General features: G+C 46.3%; 1 protein-coding gene across 5 annotated transcripts in view; it reads left to right on the top strand.

The window, feature by feature from the left end:
- TACC1 (transforming acidic coiled-coil containing protein 1) overlaps nt 1-23,249 on the top strand; it is an 85,859-nt gene that overhangs the window by 22,407 nt on the left and 40,203 nt on the right. For 2 of the 5 annotated variants that reach the window (XM_036300947.1, XM_036300948.1), the window contains exons 1-2: nt 11,502-12,039; nt 13,047-13,162. The exons of 1 other annotated variant lie outside the window; for it this stretch is intronic. In XM_036300947.1, coding sequence (XP_036156840.1) covers nt 11,876-12,039; nt 13,047-13,162 — 280 coding nt within the window. In that variant the 5' untranslated portion in view covers nt 11,502-11,875. Of the gene's footprint in view, nt 1-11,500; nt 12,040-13,046; nt 13,163-23,249 lie in introns of those variants that run through there. 2 more of the 5 variants (XM_036300950.1, XM_036300949.1) reach the window with 2 other exon arrangements.

The following is a 23,249-nucleotide window of genomic DNA, read 5'->3' on the forward strand; positions in this document are numbered from 1 at the left end:
TAAAGTGTGTGTGTGAGTGTGTGTATTCACTGGTACAAAGGAATAGAGCTATGAATTCAATTCATGTAGGAGGTATCTTTTGATAATTTTATCAAGTTTCCAGCGGTTAAAATTTTTCATTTCCTCTAGGACAGTGGTTCTCAACCGGTGGGTCGCGACCTCTTTGGGGGTCGAACGACCCTTTCACAGGGGTCGCCTAAGACCATAGGAAAACACATATATAATTACATATTGTTTTTGTGATTAATCACTAAGCTTTAATTATGTTCAATTTGTAACAATGAAAATACATCCTGCATATCAGATATTTACATTACGATTCATTACAGTAGCAAAATTACAGTGATGAAGTAGCAACGAAAATAATTTTATGGTTGGGGATCACCACAACATGAGGAACTGTATTAAAGGGTTGCAGCATTAGGAAGGTTGGGAACCACTGCTCTAGGAAGCTAGAAGAGGTCAGTGTGACCCCTCCCCTCACTTACCAAGTTGAAGCCAGCTGCACTGCTCCTGAGACAGAGGGGTCTCTCTTGCCTTCTGGGCCAGGCTCAGGCTGAATTTACCGTGAAGCTAACGGAGTATAAAGTTCAGGACCCCTCACTTGCACAGGTCTCCTCCGAGGTCTCCAGAGGAGCCCTTAGCATTGTGCTCATGAGGTTCTTTAGGATTTATCTTAAAAAGAGCTCCCATTTTTATGGCTCTCCAGGCAAGTGCCTCTGAGTAAAATGGATGTCACACTTGAGTCACCAGCAGGTCACTCATATTAGATTCACAGGCTGACCACTGGACATTCCTTTCCTTTCCGCTCACTGCATGTCACCCAAGCTTGCTTGCTGCTGCTTGTATTAATTTCTGGCAGGTCTGGGTTCTCTGTGTAAGAGCCCTTCATGTAGAACTTCCTTGTGACTGTTAGAAAAAAGAGAATCTTCTGCTTGTTCCACTTTCAGATTGGAAAATTAATCTTTTATCAGCCTAAAGCATTATTCCTGGCATGGAGTTTGTATGTAGGGAAGAGGAGGTAGAGAGATGGATGCGAATATGCACACACACACATCATTGTGCATCTAATTTCAAGGAGGTTATGATCTTCTGAGATCCTTCTTTGCTAACCCGGATCAGGAGCCCCGCCTCCAGAAGCTGAAAATGTAGCCAACCTGACCAGTCCATAATAATACCTTCCTTGTGAGACTACGGGGCAAGAGGTTGGGGATTAAATGTAAAGCACTTAGCAGATAGTGTCTGATGCAGAGTAAGCAGTTACTATTATTCACTTCTCTGTTGGGGTATGGAGGATGGGACTAGTTTTTTGGTTGTTGTTGTTTTTGTTTTGTTTTGTTTTGTTTTAATTCTCACCCGAGGATATTTTTCCATTGATTTTTAGAGAGAGTGGAAGAGAGAGGGAAAGGCAGAGAGAAACATTGATGTGAAAGAGACACATCGATTGATTGCCTTGTGCATGCACCCTGACCAGGGCCGGGGCCAGGATTGAGCCTACAGCCAAGGGACATGCCCTTGACTGGAATCGAACCCAGGACCCTTCAGGCCACAGGCCAATGTTTTATCCACTGAGCCAAACTGGCTAGGGCAGTGATGGCGAACCTTTTGAGCTCGGCATGTCAGCATTTTGAAAAACCCTAACTTAACTCTGGTGCCGTGTCACATATAGAAATTTTTGATATTTGCAACCATAGTAAAACAAAGATGTATATTTTTGATATTTATTTTATATATTTAAATGCCATTTAACAAAGAAAAATCAACCAAAAAAATGAGTTTGCGTGTCATAGGTTCGCCATCACTGGGCGAGGGCAAGTTTTCATGAGTTCCTTAGGATAGAACAATCTCAGCTTTGGTTGCTACTATTTTCCGCAGCCTGTTGATTTGCACCTTAATTTGAAGGCGAACATTTAAAAACTTACTCTTCTTATGTAGCCAAACCTGCGGTCTTTATTTTGTGTGTGATTTCATTAATTACTCCAAAGTATGGACAGTTATCCTTCCAACAGAGCTGTGACAGATTCTGTTGCTTCTAGATTGTTTTCTGCCCGTGGTTTGATTTTTACTATTTAGCCATCTAATCCATCTGGCATTTTTCTTAGTGTAAACTCTGAGCTAAGGATTTATTTTAACTTGATCTTTTTCCCCATTGCCAACTGTTGATGAAAGAACATTCAAACCTATAGAAAATGTTTATAAGACGTTATTCGAGCCAAAATTTTGAGAACATGACCAGAAGCAAGATCTCAACGGATTGAGAAAATGCTCCAGAGAATGGCAATTCTGCAGTTCTTTTTATGCAGATTACATGAAATCCATTGGTGGTAAATTAAGTGGGCGTGGAAGAAAGCAAAGGGGAAATCCCTAGGATTGGATAAAAAGCAAAATGGAGAAACACATTTTTATTTTTTTTTATTTTTTACTTTGGTGGGTAGAGGATAGTTAACATTTACAGTCAATAGAGATGGTGTACAGGCAGCAAGATAAAGGGTTTCATGGTCTCCTGCTCTGGTGCCTTCAATTGTGCCTTTCAGGCATCTGGAAAAGAAAATTATTCTAGCCTTCACCAGTGATGCTCTCCGTGGTTAGAGCACTGGCCTGCCCACAGAAGGGTGTGGGTGCGATTTCTGGTCATGGGCAGGTACCTCAGTTGCGGGTTTGCTCCCGCCCCTGGCCGGGGCACGTGCAGGAGGCAACCAGTCAATGTGTCTCTCTCACATCGATGTTTTTCTCTCTCTCTCCCTCCCTCCCTCTCTTCTACTCTCTGAAAAGCAATGGAAAAAATATCCTCAGGTGAGAATTAACAACAACAACAAAATCATTCTAAACTTTCAAAGGTATGCTATCCTAGATGCATAAGAACAATAGACAGGGCTCACTTAAGGTAAAGATTTGACCTTTGCTAAGGAAGCTATAGGCCTTGGACTTGACCACCTGCCGTAACTGCCCAGTTCGGAATTTGGGATCAGCCCAGCCTATGTGGTTACGTTCTGTCACTGAGCTTGTCGGGCCTGGCATGTGGCCTCCCGAGCTTGTCAGGTTTGTTACATAGCCCCCTTTTCAGGCACACAACCGATTATTCTTCAACCATTTTATTAAATAATCTTTCCTTCCCAACTGCATTGTAACATTTTTAGAAAATCATATGATAAATTCCTGTATCCTTTTAAAATATATTGATTTTATTGATTTTTTTAGAGAGAGGAAGGGAGAGGGATAGAGAGTTAGAAACATCGATGAGAGAAACATCAATCAGCTGCCTCCTGCACTCCCCCAGCTGGGGATGTGTCCGCAACCATGGTACATGCCCTTGAACAGAATCAAACCTGGGACCCTTAATCCGCAGGCGGACGCTCTATCCACTGAGCCAAACCGGTTATGGCAAATTCCTATATCTTATAAGGTCTTTTTTCTGGGCTTTCTGTTCTAACAAGGATATGCCTATTTTTGCATCAATGTGTCAATATCTTGTAGACCTAATCCCATTCTTGACTCTTTTAAATATTGAAAAATCCTAAGAAAAATCCCCTAAGAATTTTGAATGAAACTTGCATTGGACCTATACATTAATGGTGCAGTATTGCCACCATCTTTACAATATTTACTTTTACTAACTAGGAACAGTGTGATGGCTGATGTATTTACTCAGCTAGTTGGTTTAGTTGGTGAATAAATGACTGATGTTTTAATATTTGGAGTTTTAAAGCAGACCCACTTTGTACTATAACAGAGAACTAAAAGGACATATTTTGCTTCCATTTTCACACACATGTAGTTTCAGAACCAAAAAATGGCAGTTAACCTTTCACTCTAAACAGATGAAAGCCGGAAGACACAGAAGGCTGCGTCTCGTCGTGGAATTTGCTTCCTAGTTTCCCATCTTTTTAGCTCCTAGAAACACAGGCAGATTATTCATCACAAACACATGAGTTACAGTAACGAAATGCCCCCAGCTCCCCAGAGTGAGGATTTAGGTAGAGTGGGTGTCTCAATTATTTTGGAAATCTTTTTGTGGTTTTATTCTTTCTCCTGGTAGGCACTTCTTCTCACATCCTCCCATCAGTGAATCCCTGCTGCCCTTTCCAAGTGTCCTCCCAGTCTGTCACCTTCTAACCTCTTAGTGATAATGTTTCACACATTGAATATGGAACATGCACTCACTAGGATAGTGGGTAGAATCTGGGCCATGTAATCTGTGTTCCTCTAGTCTTCCAGGGACATTTTTTTTGGGAGATTTATTTTATTTTGGAGGCAGGGTAGAGGTGAGGGAATAAAATGGCTGCAGGATAAGGAATATTATTCTGTTTCTAATTCCTGAATTCCTTCCACCTCTTTAACTCAAGCCTTAGATTCCACCACCCCAGAAGCCAGATAAATGAAGCAAAGTAGACCTCTCCAATTTGGAATAATATTCATTGTTAGAAAATGAAATTCATAAGCAACTTAGAAAGGGTTCTCGTCTGAGGCTTTCCATATCTAGGAGGGATCACTCCTCTCATTGCCCAGTGGGCTGAAAAGGAATGTAAGCTCAACAGAGAAAACAAAATGTGCTAAATCCTTAACAGTTATTTTTATAAGAGGACATACCTGTTTGACTGGCTCTGTGACTGCAATGTTGTTTGGCAGGAAAAACCAAACATACCTACTGGAATAGAAGGTATTTCTAACATTTAAAGATTGTTCACTGCTTGGGGTGGATCTTTTGTGTTTGTTTTTGGTTTGCTTGTTTTCAACTTTGGATTTGCAGTAGTTGGTGGGAAGAGTGAGGAATAATGTTAGGGTTATTTTCCTCATGTAGAATGGTCAGACCGACCTAATTCTGTTTATATCTTTTGTACTCAACAACTGTTTCTCTAATACTCTTACACTCCAGGGTAGAGAACTACCATGAATTTTCTTATCAAGTCAGTAAACATATCATCATGATATTTGATGGGAATAGAGAGAACCTCATAAAATGGCTCTAAAACAACACCAGTTTAATGTAAATATCATAAAATATATGCCCCCTTCCCTCCCACACACACACTTCTCTGAAGGCTGATACAATATAATTCTGCTATGTGGCAGTTCTGCTATGGGTTTCATTGTGACATAGGTTAAATGGCATACTTTCTGGGGAAATAAAACTTTACTTTTTGATACAGAACAAAACAGATTTGAGGGTGTATCTGACAAGAGTTGTTCACCAGAGAAAAACCTGAACAAGGGTCTTTGAGCAGGCCCCAGGTGGGGAGCTGGGCCAAGTCTTTATTTATTTATTTATTTATTTAATTTATTTATTTATTATTTTGGCTTAAACAACGAAATTTATTTTCTCACAGATCTGGAGGTTGGAAGTCCAAAGTCAAGGAGTCGTTGGCCAAGTCTTTAATGGCTGCAATCTGGTTCCTTTTACTCTTCCTGGCGCTTTGAAAGAGTACTGATTAGCTATGGACACAAATCTGGCTTTTCTCTTTTAAAAATGAGGAGGTTCTCTTTATAATTTTCAATGTAGATGTGTAGAACAAATTCCCTGATTTGGGTGTGTTCAGGTAGTGTACACTACCTGCTTGGGGTGGATCTTTTGTGTTTCTATAGGGGATAATATCAGATCTTGCAAGGTTAAGACTGTCAAGTTAACATGGTGGAATATGGTCAGATGCTGTTATTGGCAATGTTGTCTTGCACAGACCTCAGCATGCTCTTGCCTAGTTAGACTGAGATATCCAAGGAAAGCAGGCCTCCTGTTGACAATGACTGTTTTCCACTGAGGGAGGGAGGTATCCTAGTTGTGATTTTGCAGCTGGTACCACATAAGCAGGAAGCAGGACTGTAGTCACAACAATTTTCAAGGAATGTCTAACTAACGGAATCACTAGCTCCAGGGTATTCTGCTTTCCTGATGTTTGATATAGTGCAGAGAGTACTGAAATGCGGAGGGCAAGGTTCTAGATTCAGCTGTGTTGTTCAATAGCTGTGTGGCTCCGGGCAGGTGGTCGCCCTTTCTGGTTCATCCAGCAAATTGAGAATGAGGAAACGTGCCCTGCTACATGAGAGAATGATGATAAGGGTCAAATGAAACTTTATTGATATAAGGTACTACTTTTAAAAAATATATTTTTATTGATTTCAGAGAAGAAGGGAGAGGGAGAGAGAGAAACATCAATAATGAGAGAGAATCAACGACTGGCTGCCTCCAGCACACCTCCTTCTGGGAATTGAGCTGCAACCAGGGCATGTGCCCTGATTGGGAATCGAACCGTGACCTCTTGGTTCATAGGTTGACGGTCAACCACTGAGCAACACTCGCTGGGCAATAGAAGGTGAGACCTTCATGTCAATATTCAAGAGAAAAAAAAAGCTAGGGATTGAGGGTGTTTAGCTTGGTGAGTGGGAGAAGACATTCAGTGATCAGGTTGAAGGAGGAACCACAGGCAGGGATGCCGCACCATGTCTTGGAAACTTCATGCAGTGAAGAGATGGCTTTCAAAAAGCGGAGTGGGGGAGTGGGAGATGGTCCATTGAGGTTCCACAGGGGCACGGCATCCTAGTTGCCATTGGCCATTTCAATTTTGTACCGGCCAGGGCTTTTCCTAAACCCTTCAAAGCCCAGCCACTTTGGTTACCTCATCAATCTGACATTTAATCTCAGTTTAAGTAAATGTGTCTTTTGCTCATCAAATTCTCAAGTTGTTAGAAAATACAGATAAGCTGACTGGTTTGTCTGCCGGCCTGACCTTTCTGGTATCTCAGTAGTTATTTTATCTCTGTGATTCCTTAGTGTCATCCTGACTCTATCCTCCCTCCTTGCCTCCTTCACTCCCTCAACATCATCGCACAGATGCCTTCTCATTTCACAGGCTGGCTGTCGGGAACTCCATTTTCTTAGCAGGAGGTTTTCCTGTTGTGCCCAGATTTCAAAGTTCCCAAGACCCCCCAGGGAGCCAGTCAGTCCGATGCAAAAGCAAAGAGTCATTTACTTCAAACCTAGGTTTGGCTCCCCTGCCACACTCACCGATGCAACGGTAAGCTCCAGTGGCCGAGAGAGAGAGACGCCTGTTGGGACCGGGGGTTTTAAAGGGGGGTGGAGTGAGGGCAGGAGAGGGGACTGTGGGCCCCGCTGATTGGCCAGGCGCAAGTCGGTCATAGTGATGGCGTGCACTTCCCTTGATTATTATTGGTTAGTCCAGAGAAATCCTGGGTGTGGCTAGTAGCGTCTTCTTCCCGTGAGGAAGCACATGGTACCGTCCCAAAATGGAGGACCCAAGGCAAGATGGAGGGCGCACGTGGCTCTGTCCCAAGATGGAGGACCCAAGGCAAGATGGAGGGCGCAGTCCTTGTCCGGCTCCTGCCGCTGCCGCTCGAACCCACCACAAGGCAGGATGGCCCTCCCGCACAGCCCCCGCAGCTGGCCTGCGGGCAGACTGGGACTCCAGCGCGTCTGGGCGGCACAGGCCCAGCAAACGGGGTGCGGCCGGTGGAGCGGCCCAGCTCTGGAGGAGCAGCATCCGCTCGGAGCAGGCCCGGCCATGGGGCCGGTGCACTGCAGCATGGCGGCCTCCCCGAGCTAGGGCACGCGCCCCACTCCGCTGCCGCCGCTGCTGCACTGGGCCCGGTCCGGGGGCAGCGGGCGGGTGGCAGCCCACGCCGGGCTCCCGCCGTGGGCTGGGGAGCCAATGCCCCCCCCATGGGGCCCAGCGGCTGGCCCACGCAGGCCCCGGTCCCCCCCGACCGGGCCCCAAGGGCCGCATGGACCCCCGGCCCCAGCGCGGGCAAGCGGGGAGCCGACCACGGGGGAAGGGAGGGAAGAGCCAGGCGGTGAGGCCTTCCGCTCCCATGACCTCCCCCGCGGTCGGTCGCCGCCCGGCCCCACCCCTCGGCCCGCCGCCGGCCACCACGCAGCCGGTCCGGACACTCGGACCCGCTCTGAGGAGGCCGGCGGCCGCGGAGGGATCCCAGAGCCCAGCGGCCAGACTCCTCCTCCCGCACCGCCCGGAGAGGCGGGCGGCGCGCCTTTCATTTCCCTTCTATTTTAAAGTGTTCCCATTGTGCTTGGCCTGCTTACAGCACTGATACTTAGTGAGCAAATGGAGTGAAGGAAAGATAAGGACACTCGGTCCAGTTTGGCTTCCTTTGCCCTCTGGGGAGAAGCTGTCCCCTTCTCTAGGCAGCTCGGGAGCAGGGAGAGTAGCAGTTTCACAGCCCCTGGGTTGTTGCCAGAATGAGTTTCTAAATGAAATGTTACTTGCTCAAAGCCTGATGACTTCACTCGGTCCTTCCAGGCTCCGTGGGCCACTCAGGCGCACAGGTAGATAGATGGCTTTTGTTTGTCATGCACCATGTTGGCGTCCACAAAGTTTAAAACAACTTAGATTAGTGAGAACTTTAAAGATTGGAAGATTTTTATGAAACCCAGGATTTTGGTTTCTCTTAGAAAATTGTTCAGTGGTAACACTGGGCACAGGAACTGGGTAGGGCTGCCCTTTAGCCAAGGCAGTGTTTACCGGGTAGCGCAGCTACCACCCAGGCCTTGTCACTCCCTTACATTATAAAGGTAGGTACTTGTGTTTGCTCCCCCCACTGCAGGGTCAAGTTCAGACTCCTTAACAGGTGTACGGGATCCTTCCCAACATGGCCCCACCCCGCCTCTGCGCCTCACCTCCTGCCACGTTCCCACCGGCATTCTTACAGTAGTTATGCTACTAAATGGATAGTTGTGTGCCTGTTTGAATTGGTATATATATATATTTTACCTCAAAGACCCATTTCGCAGATCCTTCTGGAGCATCCATTAGCAGCAAAATCTGTGCCTGGCCTGGCTACCATTGTCACGTGTTTCAAGGGAGTTACCTTTTAGATTTTCATGGTGTGTTGATCCAGAGCTTCTGTGAAGGGCAGGAAGCAGAGGAAGGAAGAGAACAGATGGGGTCCTTTCTGTGCTTATGATCATGCATTTGCAGACATTTCGTTCCATGAAGTTGAGAACATAGCAGCAAAAGGATTGTTTACTTTGGTTAGAATGCCTGTTGTCAAACATTGCCCACTTTCCCAGAATTACAAGAAAATTCGCATATCAGTTAGTCTCCTTATTTGTACTTCTAGACAATAAAATCAACTTGGACGATGGAGCAGTGACTTTATTGCTGTCCACATTGAGTCCAGGAGCTTGCAGAGGAGTGGTTTTTTAGACCCGGAGCATTTGTTTCTCCAGTTTCAAGAAACTGCTGTATAGGCCAGGCTTTATCTTGTTGGGCCATCACTTGTCCCAGGTTCTGTTCTGTGCTGGTACAAAACCTTGATTTCTTCAGGAGGAGTCAGGTTTAAGGAATTTGTCACCATAGCCAAACTCATAGGTTTTTTAGTAAACTAGACGATTCATTTTCTGCACATTTATTAAACACTTATGGAATGTGTGGCCATCCTAATCTCTGGGAAAACAAAAATGAGTCATAAATCCCATGTGGTTGGTCCCTGCCATTTAAAACCTATGGTGCAGAAGTGGGACAGAGAAGTAAACAAATATATTATATATAGTATGCTAAGTATAGGGTGACCTTACATCCTGGGATGCTCTGGTTTATGTCTGTTGTCCTGGTATAACTATTTATGGTGCTTCCTTTCAAAACTACCTAAGGGCCACAGTAAGTCTTTCTGGATGTTTGGGGAATAGAGATGGTAAAAAGGATGGAGAAATCAGCAAGCTTTCCAAGAACCGGTGCAGAAGTTCAGGCAGTCAAGGTCAGAGAGCTGAAGGTGGAGGAAGCGGGGAGGACTGTGCAAAACTGCAGGCAAAAGCGAAATTGTTCCGAAGGAAGCAATTAGTTGGTTCAAACTAGTCATTTCCCCCCAAAATTTATCCTGTGAAATTCTCCAGGACACTTGGTAAAAATACAGACTTCCAGCTCCTGGCAGCATTTTGAATGGGTGCTTTTAAAGGAGTGCCCCAGATGATTCTTGGACATAGTAAAGGATCAGAACCAATTCTCTACCAATTATGGCTAGGGATACAAAAGGCTGGGAGTATAGGGCAGCAGAAGCAGCAAGACTAGAGTTCAAGTCACAGAGCAGCCAGGCAGTGACCCTGGGTAAGAAAAACCCATGGTAGAACCAGTTGGGAGGCATTTACAGTAGATCTGTGGAAAACGGCGATGCGGAGAAATGGAAAGATTTGAGAACTATTCAGGAGGAAGAATGAACAGGACCTAGGTCGTGCCAGTCACTTGTTTACATGGGATACTGTTCTTTCCAGGCAGCAAAACACTTGTGTTAAACACAGGAACCTGGGGAACCTTATAATCGAAAGGTTTACGCGGTGTACCATAAACCTAAAAATACAGTTGGATAGTGTTGTGGCATAGTCATGTGAACCCCCCCCAAAAAAGGACTCCTGCTTACTTCACATCTCCATAGTTTCCAGAACCCTCATGACAGTTGTGTTTATCTCTGGAAGGCGCTGGATGAATTCTATACCCATCCTGACACCCCCAACCAAAACCCTGCCCTTCTGTTATGGTGAGGCAACCCGCCACGCCCCATCTGGCATTATTTTTGCTTAAACAGTCATGATTCATCAACAAAGATTTGTTCCTAAGTTCTGGAGCTGCTCTCTCTCCGGGGGAACCTGCAGCCACCTCACAGATGCACCATAACCCTGGGAAATGATAACAGGACACGAGCCTGGTGTTTGAGGGAGCACTGGTGAGGAGCCATCCCTACTGAATGGAAAATGAAGCGGTCCTCGGAGAGTTCCGCCTTCCATCATTACGAGGGTTTTTATTTTGAAGGCTGCCTTCGCCCGGCCCATGGGCATACTCCGGAGCAGCAAGCGAAGTCAGAAATCAAAGGCTTGGAAGTTATGAAAAGAACGCCTCAAAAGGAGGATGGGAAACCGATCGGGCTACCATTTCACAGGGTAATCCTGCACCCGGTGCCCAAGACCTGGCCACAAAGCGTCTACGAGTGCGGTTTGGGGAGGGACAAAGCATCTAAGTTTCCAGTCCTTGGCTACGCCTGCAGCACTGCTGGCGGATTATCCAAATCCTGGGGGTGACGGGGTTGAAGGTGAACAGGCTGAAATCTTCCACGCTGTCAGAATCAGGGAGGGAAAACGCCAGCCAGCAGCGGCCTCAAAGTTTGTTTTGTTTTTTTGATAAGGGGCTTAACTTCTGTGCGATCCATCATCAGCAACGCCCAGAAGTCACAGTGGCGAGATGAAAATATAAAAATAAAAAGGGAAGGGGGGGGGGGGGAAGGTCCGGCGTGCGCGGGCCCAGAAGAATGGATCTTCCCAGTTCCTGACGCTGACGGAGCCCTATGGGTGCCGGGGTCCTCCGCCCGCAGCCCCGAGTCGCAGCCGGGCAACCCCCTACCCGCAGTGCGGACGCGACCAGCGTGGCGCCGCGGCGGGGGGGTCCGGCGGGCGCGCTACAGACATCAAAGCGCTGCGGCCGCGGCCGCCCCCCCCCCCCGCGCGCAAGTAGTACGGTCCGAGGGGGCGGCTCCTGGGGCGCGGCTCCCGCGGCAGCTGATGCGCACCGCGCCGGCGGGGAAGCGGACCTGGGAGCCCGAGCCCGCGAGTAGCCGAGCTGCCGGGCGTCGCGGGCCGGGGCCCTGAGGAGGCCCCAGGACAAGCATCTTCCCGGAGGCGGTCGCCGGGCGCAGCGGGGCGCCGGGCAGCCCCATTTGGGAAGGAGGACTAGGAGGAAGCGGCGCTGCCGGCCGGCCAAGAGGAAGCGCTTCCACCCCGGCCCCGACGGCGCTCGTTTAACCACATCCGCGCCTCCGCTGGAAACGCTTAACGGCGCCTGTCACCGGTTCCCTCCATTTTGAAAGGGGGAAAAAAGGCTCTCCCGTTCCCCTACCCTTAGGAGCTGGCGCCGGAGGATCCGCGCTCATGGCGTTCAGCCCGTGGCAGATCCTGTCCCCCGTGCAGTGGGCGAAATGGACGTGGTCCGCGGTGCGCGGCGGGGGCGCCGGAGACGACGAGGCCGGAGGGCCCGAGGGCGACCCCGAGGAGGAGGAGGACTCGCAAGCCGAGACCAAATCCTTGAGTTTCAGGCAAGTACACGCATCCCTGCCGAGATGCAAACGTGCTGCCACCCACCCACCCACCCACCCATCCATTCATTCATCCGCCCGCCCATCAGTCTGTGGCTCACCCTGTGTGCGTGTGTGTGGTCGCCCACCCACGTAACCATATTCGTGGCAATGCTGGTCCCCGCCCGGAACCAGGTCCCCGCTGTGCATTCGGAAGTTCAAGATGTTCCGTCCTCCCGTGCGTTTTCTTTCTCCCTTTTCAGTGTGAGCTTTCTGAACCTAACCCAGAATCTGCAGTCTCTCCGCACCCCGGTCGGCCTCCGTCACCTTCTCTAAGCTTCGCCCTCCCGGCCCCCGGCCCTAAGCGCGCGCGCATACACACTCTCATACACACACACACACACACACACACACACACACGCTCACAGTGCCATTGATCACACCCGGTGGGGAAGAGGTCGCTCCCACTGTGTCCCCCCAAAATGCGGTCTTGGTAGAGAAGGTCGCGTGATGACAGGCCGCTGGCAGCTGGTGAGAAATGGTGGTCTCTGCTGTGCTGTCACTCGTGTGATTGCAGAAGGCAGGTGACCGCATCCTCCGCCTCGGGCCGAGGGAGGTAGAACAGGTAGCGAGAGGCCTGCCAGGGGAAAAAGGCATCGTGGCGAGAACTGGCTTAATTTTTTTTTTTTTTTTTAGGGGGAGGGGGGCCATCTTAATTTTTAAGGCTCTGGGAAAGGGCTCTTGGGAGAAAAGGAGCCTGTTGAAAAGAGCTTTTATTCCTGGGGTGTCCGAGGGAAGGATGCCATCAAAATAGATGGTGCTGGAGAAAAGCTCCGGGGGATGGTGGCGAATCCAGGGAGACAGGATGCGCGAGAAAAGCCCGCAGCATCGCCCATGGCCAGTCGGGGCTGAGGACCAGTGGGTTGTAGGGTTAGGCAAACATCCTGGACCTGAGCCGTTTGATAGGTGATAAAGGCTGTCGGAAATGCCGTTGAAAGTGGTAATTCCTCATTTTTCCCCCTTGGCAGCTCGGATTCTGAGGGTAATTTTGAGACCCCTGAAGTTGAAACACCCATCAAGTCACCTCTCAAGGACTGCTGTGATTCGTCACTCGGATTAGCAGGACCTGTGGCCAGCACCCAAGGTAAGGAAAGACTTCCAGTGTCTGCCTCTTTTGTTTTAAAGGTTTGAAAATGTAAACGAGGGAAGGAAAAGTGTTGATTTAGAGCCATTTAAAAAAAAGCTTTGGATGGTCTCCTCATTACGTAAGAGCTGTTTTAAAGCTCCCGGTTTATTTGAAATGTTGTTTGTTTTTTTAGGATCCGGTTAGTCTGAGAGGCTTTCTTCCCCAAGTAGTTTGTACATTTGTAGTAGGAGATTGTCTTCATCAAACCTTCCTGCTGGGCCCTTCCCCTCGGCCCCTAAAAAACAAAAATGTGTGTAGGAATGCAGTGATGGACGCAAGTTTAGAATTTCCCAGGCTAAGTAGCTTTCTGCAGGGTGTGGCTGGAGACAGAAATTATAGGTGAGAGTTGACGTTTTGTAGATAAGGCGGAATCTGAAGAGGCTGTTTCAGAACTGCTCTTCCTCACACAGGAATGGTGGTGAGCTGCTCAGTCTACCTAAGAAAACCTGGTACAGAGATTCTCCCCGAGCCCCTCAGAGCCCAACCTTGAGCCTGCCCTTCATCTACAAAAGCTTCTGCTGTTCCGCTTAATTAGTAGAAATCTTTTTTGTCACGCAGCCAGTTTGGGGTAAAATTTCACCTGTCTTGACAGAATTCATTTATCTATTCAGTAGAGTGCACTGTGATTCAGCAGTGAAAAAGTTCTGCTCTCACCCGTCTAACACTACAGAGGGCCATGGACCTTTAAAAGGCTCAGTGAGAGATACATGTCCGCTCGTCCTCAGTATTATGGAGGAAAAAGTGAAGCGGGGGAAGGAGGAATAGGGTATATGGGGTGAGGGTAGCAGATGCTGAAGGGTAATTAGATGGAGGTTTAATGGTAAGGAGACTTAGCAGAGCCTTGAAGGAAGATTGAGGGAACGGCCTTGCAGATGCCTGGGGAGAGAACCCTTCCAGCAGAGGGAATGGCATCTGCAAAGGTGTGAGACAGGGCCAGCCTTGACGGAGCAGGGGGGGGGGGGGGGGGGGGGCCTGGGGGGAGGGTGGCAGAGTGGCCGCATGTTTGAGGACCAGTGAAGGGGACAGTGTGGCTGGAGTGGAGTGACAGGCAGAGAGCAGTAGTTGCTGAAGTCAACCAGGTAAGGGGCGGTCCGGATCATATTGTAAGGATGCTGCGGTTTTCTTTCTGAGTGAGATAGGAAGCCTTTGGAGGATGTGTTAGCTGCCTAGGGCTGCCTTGAGAAAGTGCCACAAACTGGGTGGCTTAAAACAACAGGAATGTACTAGTGTTCTCTCACAGTTCTGAAGGCTAGAAGTCTGAAATCAAGGTGTCAGCAGTGCCATGCTCCCTCCAAAAGTCCTAGGGAAGAATTCTTCCTTGTCTCTTCTAGCTTCTGGTGGTTGCCGGCAATTCTTAGTGTTCCTTGGCTTGTTACAGTCTCTGCCTCCTTCATTACATGGCCTTCTCTCTACTTACCTGTGTCTTCGCATGGCATACTTACAAGGATACCAGTCATTGGGTTTAGGGACCATCCTAATCCAGTATGACCTCATTTTAACTTGGTTACATCTGCAAAGATACTGTTAGCAAACACCGGGAGTTAGGGCTTCAGCACATCTTTCTGAGGGAACCCAGGTCAACTCACAACAGAGGGCTTTGAGCACAGGGGGATTGTGCTTGACTTACTTCTAAAAAGGTTCGCTGGCCCGGCCAGCGTGGCTCAGTGGTTGAGCATCAACCTGTGAACCAGGAGGTCACAGTTGGGTTCCCGGTCGGGGCACATGCCCAGATTGCAGGCCTGCTCTTCAGTGTAGGGTGTGCAGGAGGCAACCAATCAATGATTCTCTCTCATCATTGATGTTTCTATCTCTCTCCCCCTCCCTCTCTGAAACCAATAAAAATATATTTTTAAAAAGGGTTAGCTGGCTGCTGTCCGGAGAAGGGACTCTAGGATGGATGTTCTTTTTACCATCTTTCTCTATTCCAGTGGCTGCCACTGTCACCCTACAGTGGCAGATAGAGCCAGCGTTCAGTTAGCCAGTTATCTAATTTTTAATCTGATTATAACTTTTTGCCTCCCAACCATGATTGTATTTTATTGCTTGGTAACTTCCTCACAGGTTGCCTAGGGAAGTCAAGTTCTCTGTGGTAGACATCATGGCGAAGCTGGATAATCAGTGAAATATCAGCTCTTTGTGATTGGGTTTTGCTTTAAATTGTGAGCTTCATTATGTGCTTCCCCTTCTGAGAATTGAAAATACCCTCCACTCACGCCAGCTGCTTTTTAAAAAATATTTTTTTATTGATTTCAGAGAGGAAGGGGGAGAGAGAGATAGATAGAAACATCAATGATGACAGGGAATCAGTGATTGGCTGCCTCCTGCACGCCCCCTCCTGGGGATCGAGGCTGCAACCCAGGCACGTGCCCTTGACTGGAATCGAACCCGGGACCCTTCAGTCCGGGGCTCATGCTCTATCCACTGAGCCAAACTGGCTAGGGCACCCCCAGCTGCTTTTACCATGGTTTTAGACACAGCCTGCATGGGAACAGGCAAGACTGTGCATTGGAAAATTTGTGTGTGTGCTTTGCTTTGTATTTGTAGCACTCAGTGCCTGAAGATGCCACTTGTTCTCAGAACCTCCCTTTTCTTCTCTCAAGATTGGCAGATCAGAAGGGAGATTTGAAAGCTTGAAAGAACTATTTTGTAGCTTTCCCATCACATTTAAATAAAGCTCACAAGACTTGTTAAGTTGGTTTTTGAAAGACTCTTTGAATTGCCCTCAGCTTGGGCGGCCCCTTCCTCACCATTCTATTTGCTGGTAGTCTGATTCATCCTGACAGATTCTTTGCTAATTGAATAGTGGCCTGTATGGCCCAGGTCCGGCACCCAGAGCCATAGAGACCCAATTGTTTGGTCCTTTCTGTGCTACTGACTCATTATTACAAGTTTTGGTGACTTACACTCTCTAAAAAGTTTTCCTTCATGGAACAGGAAAGCTCTCTGGAGTAGTTCATGATTGATGATGGTGGTGGGGGTTTGGGAGGGGGGTAGAGTCTGGGAAACAACCACTACATATTTTTAAATCTCTCAATTTAAGGTCTAAACATAATAGGACGATTGCTCTTTGGCTTGGTAGTATCCTGCCTTCTAGGGCTCCTACCCAACATCTAGAGCTAGACCAGAGCCCTGATGACACCTTTGTCACACATACACAGTAAATGTAACAATACAACCAAAGCACAGGTCTGACCAGGGAAGACGCCAGCGAGCAAAAATTCCTGGAGAGTCATTTCAAATGGAAGTCAATTTTGGGGTCTGAATGATTCTTTCTCCCCAAATTGTTGATTATTTGGCTCCTGATAAAGTTAGTTTTTAATACTTGTGGTTCTAGGACATGGTGGGACACCAGGCGTAGATTATATAAGCCTTTTTTGGGGAGGGGGGGTGAGGGAGGTAGGGGCGATGCTTATGGCCTGGTTTTGTCCAGTAGTTTTTAGACTATCAAAGCTGCATTGGTGTGCTCTGCCACTGAGACCTCCCCCACTATACACCCACATTTTGTTGTTGTTGTTAATCCTTACGCGAAGATACTTTTCCATTGATTTTAGAGAAAGTGGAAGGGAGGAGGAGAGACAGAGAGAAACATCAATGTGAGAGAGACACATCGATTGGCTGCCTCCCACACCGTGCCACCACTAGGGCCAGGGATTGAGCCTGCAACCAAGGTACGCGCTCTTGATTGGAACCAAACCCAGAACCCATCAGTCTGTGGGCCGACGCTCTAGCCACTGAGCCAAACCAGCCAGGGCCAGATCCACCTTTATTTACAGATAGTTACTCTGCTTTGAGAAAGAGAATCTTAATCCATGCTGAAGCTGTGCTATGGCCTTGAAACAAGTAGTTAAACCTTCCCTGTTTGATGTGTTACTTAGAGGAATAGATTTTTCGAAGATATACAGTGTTCCTCCAGAATAGAAGAAAAGAGAACAGGATCAATCCTCAGATATTTACTGCTGGAGGCCTTGTAGGGAATGGGGAGTTGTTTGTTGACACAATTTTGGTAGTCTAGATCTGGAATCAGCAAACTATAGATCAAAGACCAAATCTGACCTGCCACCTGCTATTGCCTATTATTTTCTACTCAAGAGCTAAGAAGTGTTTTTACATTAAATATTTTGAAAAAAATATTTTAGGATGTGTGTAAATTATATGAAATTCAAATTTTAGGGCCTATAAATTTTTGTTGGAATGCAGCCACATTTACTCATTTAGATGTTGTCTGTGGCTGCTTTCATACTACAATAGCAAGGTTGAGTACTTGGAACAGAGATCCAATGGCCAGAAAAACCTAACAGAAAAGTTTGCTGACTTAGCAAACTTAACATCCTCTCCCTGCCCACACTTTCAGCAATTTTGATAAAAAATATAAAGTTTAATTAATTGGGCATAGTGACTTTAAAAAAAGCAGCATGGCTCTACCTGATTGATTAACAAATGAACTGTGGGTGCTGGGTGCCAGTAGTGTAGGCCCCCAGGTAAGACTTTAGGGATAGACTGCTGTGAGCTGGCTATTTGTCTCTCTGCAAAATGGAGATGATGTAATTGGTCTGTTAATGTACTTGATTCTTTGTTGACTAAAATATCTGAGGAGTTATGACAAAAGGAAGTTAGGGAAGAATGAGACAATTGTGGAATCATTTGCTGTAAGTACAAATATAGACTTTTAACTTTTGCCCGTTATGTGTTGTTGTTTTTTTTAAAATATATATTTTATTGATTTTTTACAGAGAGGAAGGGAGAGGGATAGAGAGTTAAAAACATCCATGAGAGAGAAACATCGATCAGCTGTCTCCTGCACACCCCCCACTGAGGATGTGCCCGCAACCAAGGTACATGCCCTTGACTGGAATCGAACCTGGGACCCTTCAGTCCTCAGGCTGATGCTCTATCCACTGAGCCAAACCAGTCAGGGCCCGTTATGTGTTTTTAGTGTAACTTTGGGTGTTTGAGATTTGTAATTTGACTGCTGATATGGTATATTGTTGGTATTATTGTATAGTTGTTATGGTGTATTTATTGGAATGTGTTAGACTATAGATGTAAGATGTAGAAGGAGATCTCATTAAAATCCAAGCCTTAGATTTTTTTTCTATTCTAATGCTTTGTATTTGATGTATAACCCAGGAGGTATCCAGTTGAGTCTATAAGTATGGTTCTCCTAGGGCCGTGGTCGGCAAACTGCGGCTCGCGAGCCACATGCGGCTTTTTGGCCCCTTGAGTGTGGCTCTTCCTAAGCCTTAGGAGTACCCTAATTAAGTTAGTAACAATGTACCTACCTATATAGTTTAAGTTTAAAAAAGTTGGCTCTCAAAAGAAATTTCAATCATTGTACTGTTGATATTTGGCTCTGTTGACTAATGAGTTTGCCAACCATTGTCCTAGGGATTTAGTATAACATCCTCTCCCTGCCCCTACCACAGGGATTGCTTTATTAGAATATCCTAGGACTATAATGGGACTAATAATGACTTTTAACATTACCTGGTTCAACAGTTCGACCCATATGGCTCCTTCTACAATATCCCAGGCTAATGCTTTTATTTTATTTTCTTACTAGGGCCCTGATGTGCATCGTGCACATTGAATGGAAATTAATTAGAAGGTGGCTGGAGGGGCGGGACTGGGCTAGACAGGCCAGACACACCCTGGAGACAACCTTCCGTGGTCCCTCCCTGCAGGCTGCACCTGAGGCGGCACTACAGCTTGAAGGGCATCTGCAGAGTGAGCGGGGTCCTTCTGGCAGGTGGGGTCCCTCGGCAAGGCCTGCGGGGATCAGGCCGAAACTGTCTCTCCAACATCCCCTGAGGGGTCCTGGATTGCAAGAGGGCGGCTCTAGGGTGACGCACCCCAGAATCAGGCTTTCTCCTCTCTGGTTCTGGGGTGTGTCACCAGAGAACCGCCGCTGCCCAGTCACCACAGCTTGGCAGCTCCTGTGTTGAGCGTCTGTCCCCTGGTGGTCAGTGTGTGTCATAGCTACTGGTCAGAGCATCTGCCCTGGGTGGTCATTACACATCATAGCTAGCGGTTGGACAGTCAGACGGTTGCTTAGCCTTTTATATATATAGATTTTGTATTTGATTGACTCACAGCTTAATTTTTATGTTTTATTGTTTTATATTATTATAAGATGTTTAAGGCTTGAAAACCTTAGCAGCATGACACAATTCCATTCCTCCCTGCCCCCCACCCCATAAAATGTTTTTAGGTTTCAACTTAGAGATTCCCACTAGTTAGTAAATGGGATCAGAGCCATATTTCTTTTTTGTTCTGTTTATCCCAGTGTAAACGAGCCATGTCAGGAGCACCTCTTCTTCTGTATGGTGCTGCATCTGAAGAGAATGTTTTTGGGAAAAAGTGTAGTGTTTTCAGCAAAGACCTCAGAGAATGCAGAATCACAGTGTTTGAATAAAAGAGCTCAGGGACCAGGGCAAAGTCAAAAGTAAAGATTTTAGTAATTGTCAAAGCAGTAATTTCCTTTTAAGATGAATAGTAAATTCATGTAATAGAAATATTATAATGATTAAACTCATTTCTGATTTGCATACCACAGTTTTGGGCTTACCTTAGCATCAAATAAAGCAATATAAAAAAAAATAAAGCAATATAGCTTACTTTAATAGTTTCTGATAGTAAAGGCATTTTCAGTATGTGTCTAGTGGTGGTGGTGGTAGGGCAACCCTTTTAAAATGTGCTGCTACCATTTAATGCTCCACCTAAAAAATGGATGTGGCCCTGACTTGTTTGGCTTAGTGGATAGAGCGTCGGCCTGTGGACTGAAGGGTCCCAGGTTTGATTCCGGTCAAGGACATGTACCATGGTTGCAGACACATCCCCAGTAGGGGAGGTGCAGGAGGCAGCTGATCAATGTTTCTCTCTCATTGATGTTTCTGACTCTCTATCCCTCTCCCTTCCTCTCTGTAAAAAATCAATACAAAATATATTTTTTAAAAAATGAATGTGGTCTAAAGCCATTTAAACATTTCAGTTAAAGAGTAGTTAATAGTGTCTTTTTCAAGTGACCAGTAAAACTGTTCATAGGAAACCCTGGAGGTAAGCATTTGTCACAGCCTCCTAAACTCAAGTTAGTGACCATGGTTTGTCCACCCCAAACATCCATCACCGAGGAGATTTGATAACTGAGTGTTGCTAAATTGTCCAATAATTGTTCAAGGTGGGCCTAGAAAGGGATTGCTATTTATAACTTCAAGATCTCATCTTCATTTTTGCGTGTACATGAACCTAATTTTGAGTTCACACAAACTCAGTTGGATCCCCAGGAGTTAGATTGATGATGGCTAAACCCAAGGGAATAGTAACAAGTTGGAGCAGTTCATTAATTCACAAATAAAAAATGTAATTTGACAGTTCTCTTTGGCAGATAAAGATACTGTCCAGGTATCCTCTTACCTATGTCTTTGCTGGAAATCTAACAACCAATTATTGATCTCCAGCTTTCCCACTGTAAGATTCCCACCTAGAAGACCACTAACTTTCTGTTCCAGCTGTATTTATTGGGTGTATTGGAAGCAAGTAGTTTTTTTTTATAGTGTCTAATTTTATTTTTATAACAATGACACTATAAAATAGAACACACGTGATTTCCATTCCACAGATTAGGAAATTGAGGCCACCGCTTTTACTGCTGGTAGTAGAGTGGGATCTTACATTCAGCTCTTAAGATCATAGATCCAGAGCTCTTGGAACATATTCTGTAGCTTCTCTCTCCAGGGAATGTGTGAAATCTCTCTTTACTGACTAAAGAGGAGACTTATCACAGGAAATAAAGATTCTTAAAATGTTGCCAGGATAGTATGATGGGGGAAAGCCTCCTCTTAAGTATCTTTTTAGGTATAGTAGTTTTAAAAAAAAAAATCAGCAGGAAGTACATCTTCCACATGTGTTAACTTGGCATATATAATATATAAAGTATAAAATGTATTTTAGGAATTTTGGACATGAGTCATTAAGAAGTTTACAGCACAATTTAGATAGAGAGTCAGAAGCAAATAAAAAAAAAAAGTATCCCTGGATAAGCAGCACTGTTGGATTGAAAACATTTGCTTCCTTAATGCTTAGCTTCAGCTCATCAGTGAGAGATAAAGAGGAAATGGACACACTGAGTACTAGGTTTTGCTTCCTTCTCCTCCTGTGAGTCATATGTGGGTGAGGAGAGGCAGATGCATGAACATTTGTATAGCCTCCTGGGACTCTGCACCTTTTTGGAATAGGAAGAGATGTTTCTAAGAGGTCTGGATTAGTTCTCTGTTGCTGCATAACAGGTTACTCCAAAACTTGTTAGCAGCTTAAAACAGTAAACATTTATTATCTTGCATAACTTTCATAGCGCTGGAATTGGGGAGCAGCTTAGCTGGGCGGTCTGACATAGAGTTGCTTGTGAGAACACAGTCATGATGTTGGCTGGGACTGTAGTCATCTGAAGGCTTGACGGGCTTGAGGATCCTCTCCTCAGGTAGCTCTCTCGTGCCGGCAAGTTAGTGCTGGCTGTTGGTGCAAGGCCTCACTTCTTCACCGTATGGATGGATCTGTCCCTGGGTTGCTTAAGTGTTCTTCCAGTCTGGCTGCTAACTGCCTGCAGAATGAGTGACCCAAGAGCAAGATGGAAGTTGTAATGTCTTTTATGACACAGCCTCAGATGTCACACTGTTATTTACACAATATCCTTTTGGTTACTAAGTCCGTCCAAAGGTGTGAATGCCAGGTGAGACTCGTTGGGGGTCATCTTGGAGGCTGGCTACCACAAGGCCCTTTTCTATTAAAAAAATGTTTTTTCTATACCAAAGGGTGTAATTTTTGGTATAATAACATTTTTTTATTACTGTCCTCGTTTGGGGCCTCTTTATTGCCTCCCCCTGCCCTTCCTGCTGCCCCTTTTCTTAGAGTGAAGGAGCAGGAGGCAAGAAAGTGACTTAGCCTTCAGCCAGGGCCCCTGTTCAGTTGTAGAAGGTGTCTCATGTGCCCTGTGCACTGGCTGCTGTTGCTGTCTGGAGGCTCCTCTCTCGCTGCCTCTTTCTTTATCCTGCATCAGCTTCCCAGCTCTGCGTAGGCGGTTGCTACTTTGTGAGAGAGGCAGTTGGTATTTTGAATTCTCCAGTAATTATTTCTGAGGAGATGCACATTATGGTTGTTTGGCAGCAACAGAGTGAAGTTACACAATTTCAGATCTCTGCAAAGGAGGCCCATCTGGTAGCACGAGCCCTTTTCCCCTTGCTCTTCCTGCTGCAGTGGCTTGGGGATGTAGAATTCCTGTGAGGGGGGAGGGGGCAGCCCTCTCATATTCTGTCTGTGGTCGGGGGTTTTCTGCTCTGTTTGAAATGTAACCTCAAACAAATCCGGGCAGATGCAAAACTCGGGCAACTCCTGAGTGGGAAGGGAAGACATTGTTACATGGCTCCTCTGGAGAAGGCTTTGGCTTCCTGATGGGCAGACACTTCCTGAATAATGGGCCCTGCCTCTTACCTTATTGTAATCTTGCCCATCAGAGGATAGGGTTTGGTTCCCTTTTTAAATAAAATAGCATAAGGTGCTGGTTTGGAAATGTGAAGTACTTGCTTCATCCTTAGTACAAGGGTTTTCAGTTTATCAAGTGGCTTTGCAGATGATTCTTTACCAGAGTCTTGTATTTTAGAGCCAGCCTCTCTCTAGAGTTAGAAGATTATCTCTTGTCTTGAGAGAACAACTTGGCACCTGACTCCTTATCTCTTACAGAAAGCAGTTACTCCCCCACCCTCAATCCTTAGTTCCTGGGCAATGTTTTCATTTGATTCTGTTTTGGAGGGTGGGGAGGAGGAGGTTTGGACAGTTACTCATTATCTGGGTTGTGTCAGGGGTGTGTTTGTGTTGATTTTGTCTTTCTGCTTTAAGTGGTAACATCCTAAAATTCTGGCACACCTAAGAGGATGTTCTGCCTTTTTCTGCCTTGACTCACTCACCTGGCACCCTGACTTGAGGTCCCAGTGGTTGTCAGGTGAATGTGAGCTCTGCAGTCCCCTCCCTTAGGTTCTACCCTGCCTTCCCAGAAAAG

This window comes from Myotis myotis, unplaced genomic scaffold (genome assembly GCF_014108235.1).
Source record: "Myotis myotis isolate mMyoMyo1 unplaced genomic scaffold, mMyoMyo1.p scaffold_m19_p_3, whole genome shotgun sequence".
In the NCBI taxonomy this organism is placed as follows: domain Eukaryota; kingdom Metazoa; phylum Chordata; class Mammalia; order Chiroptera; family Vespertilionidae; genus Myotis; species Myotis myotis.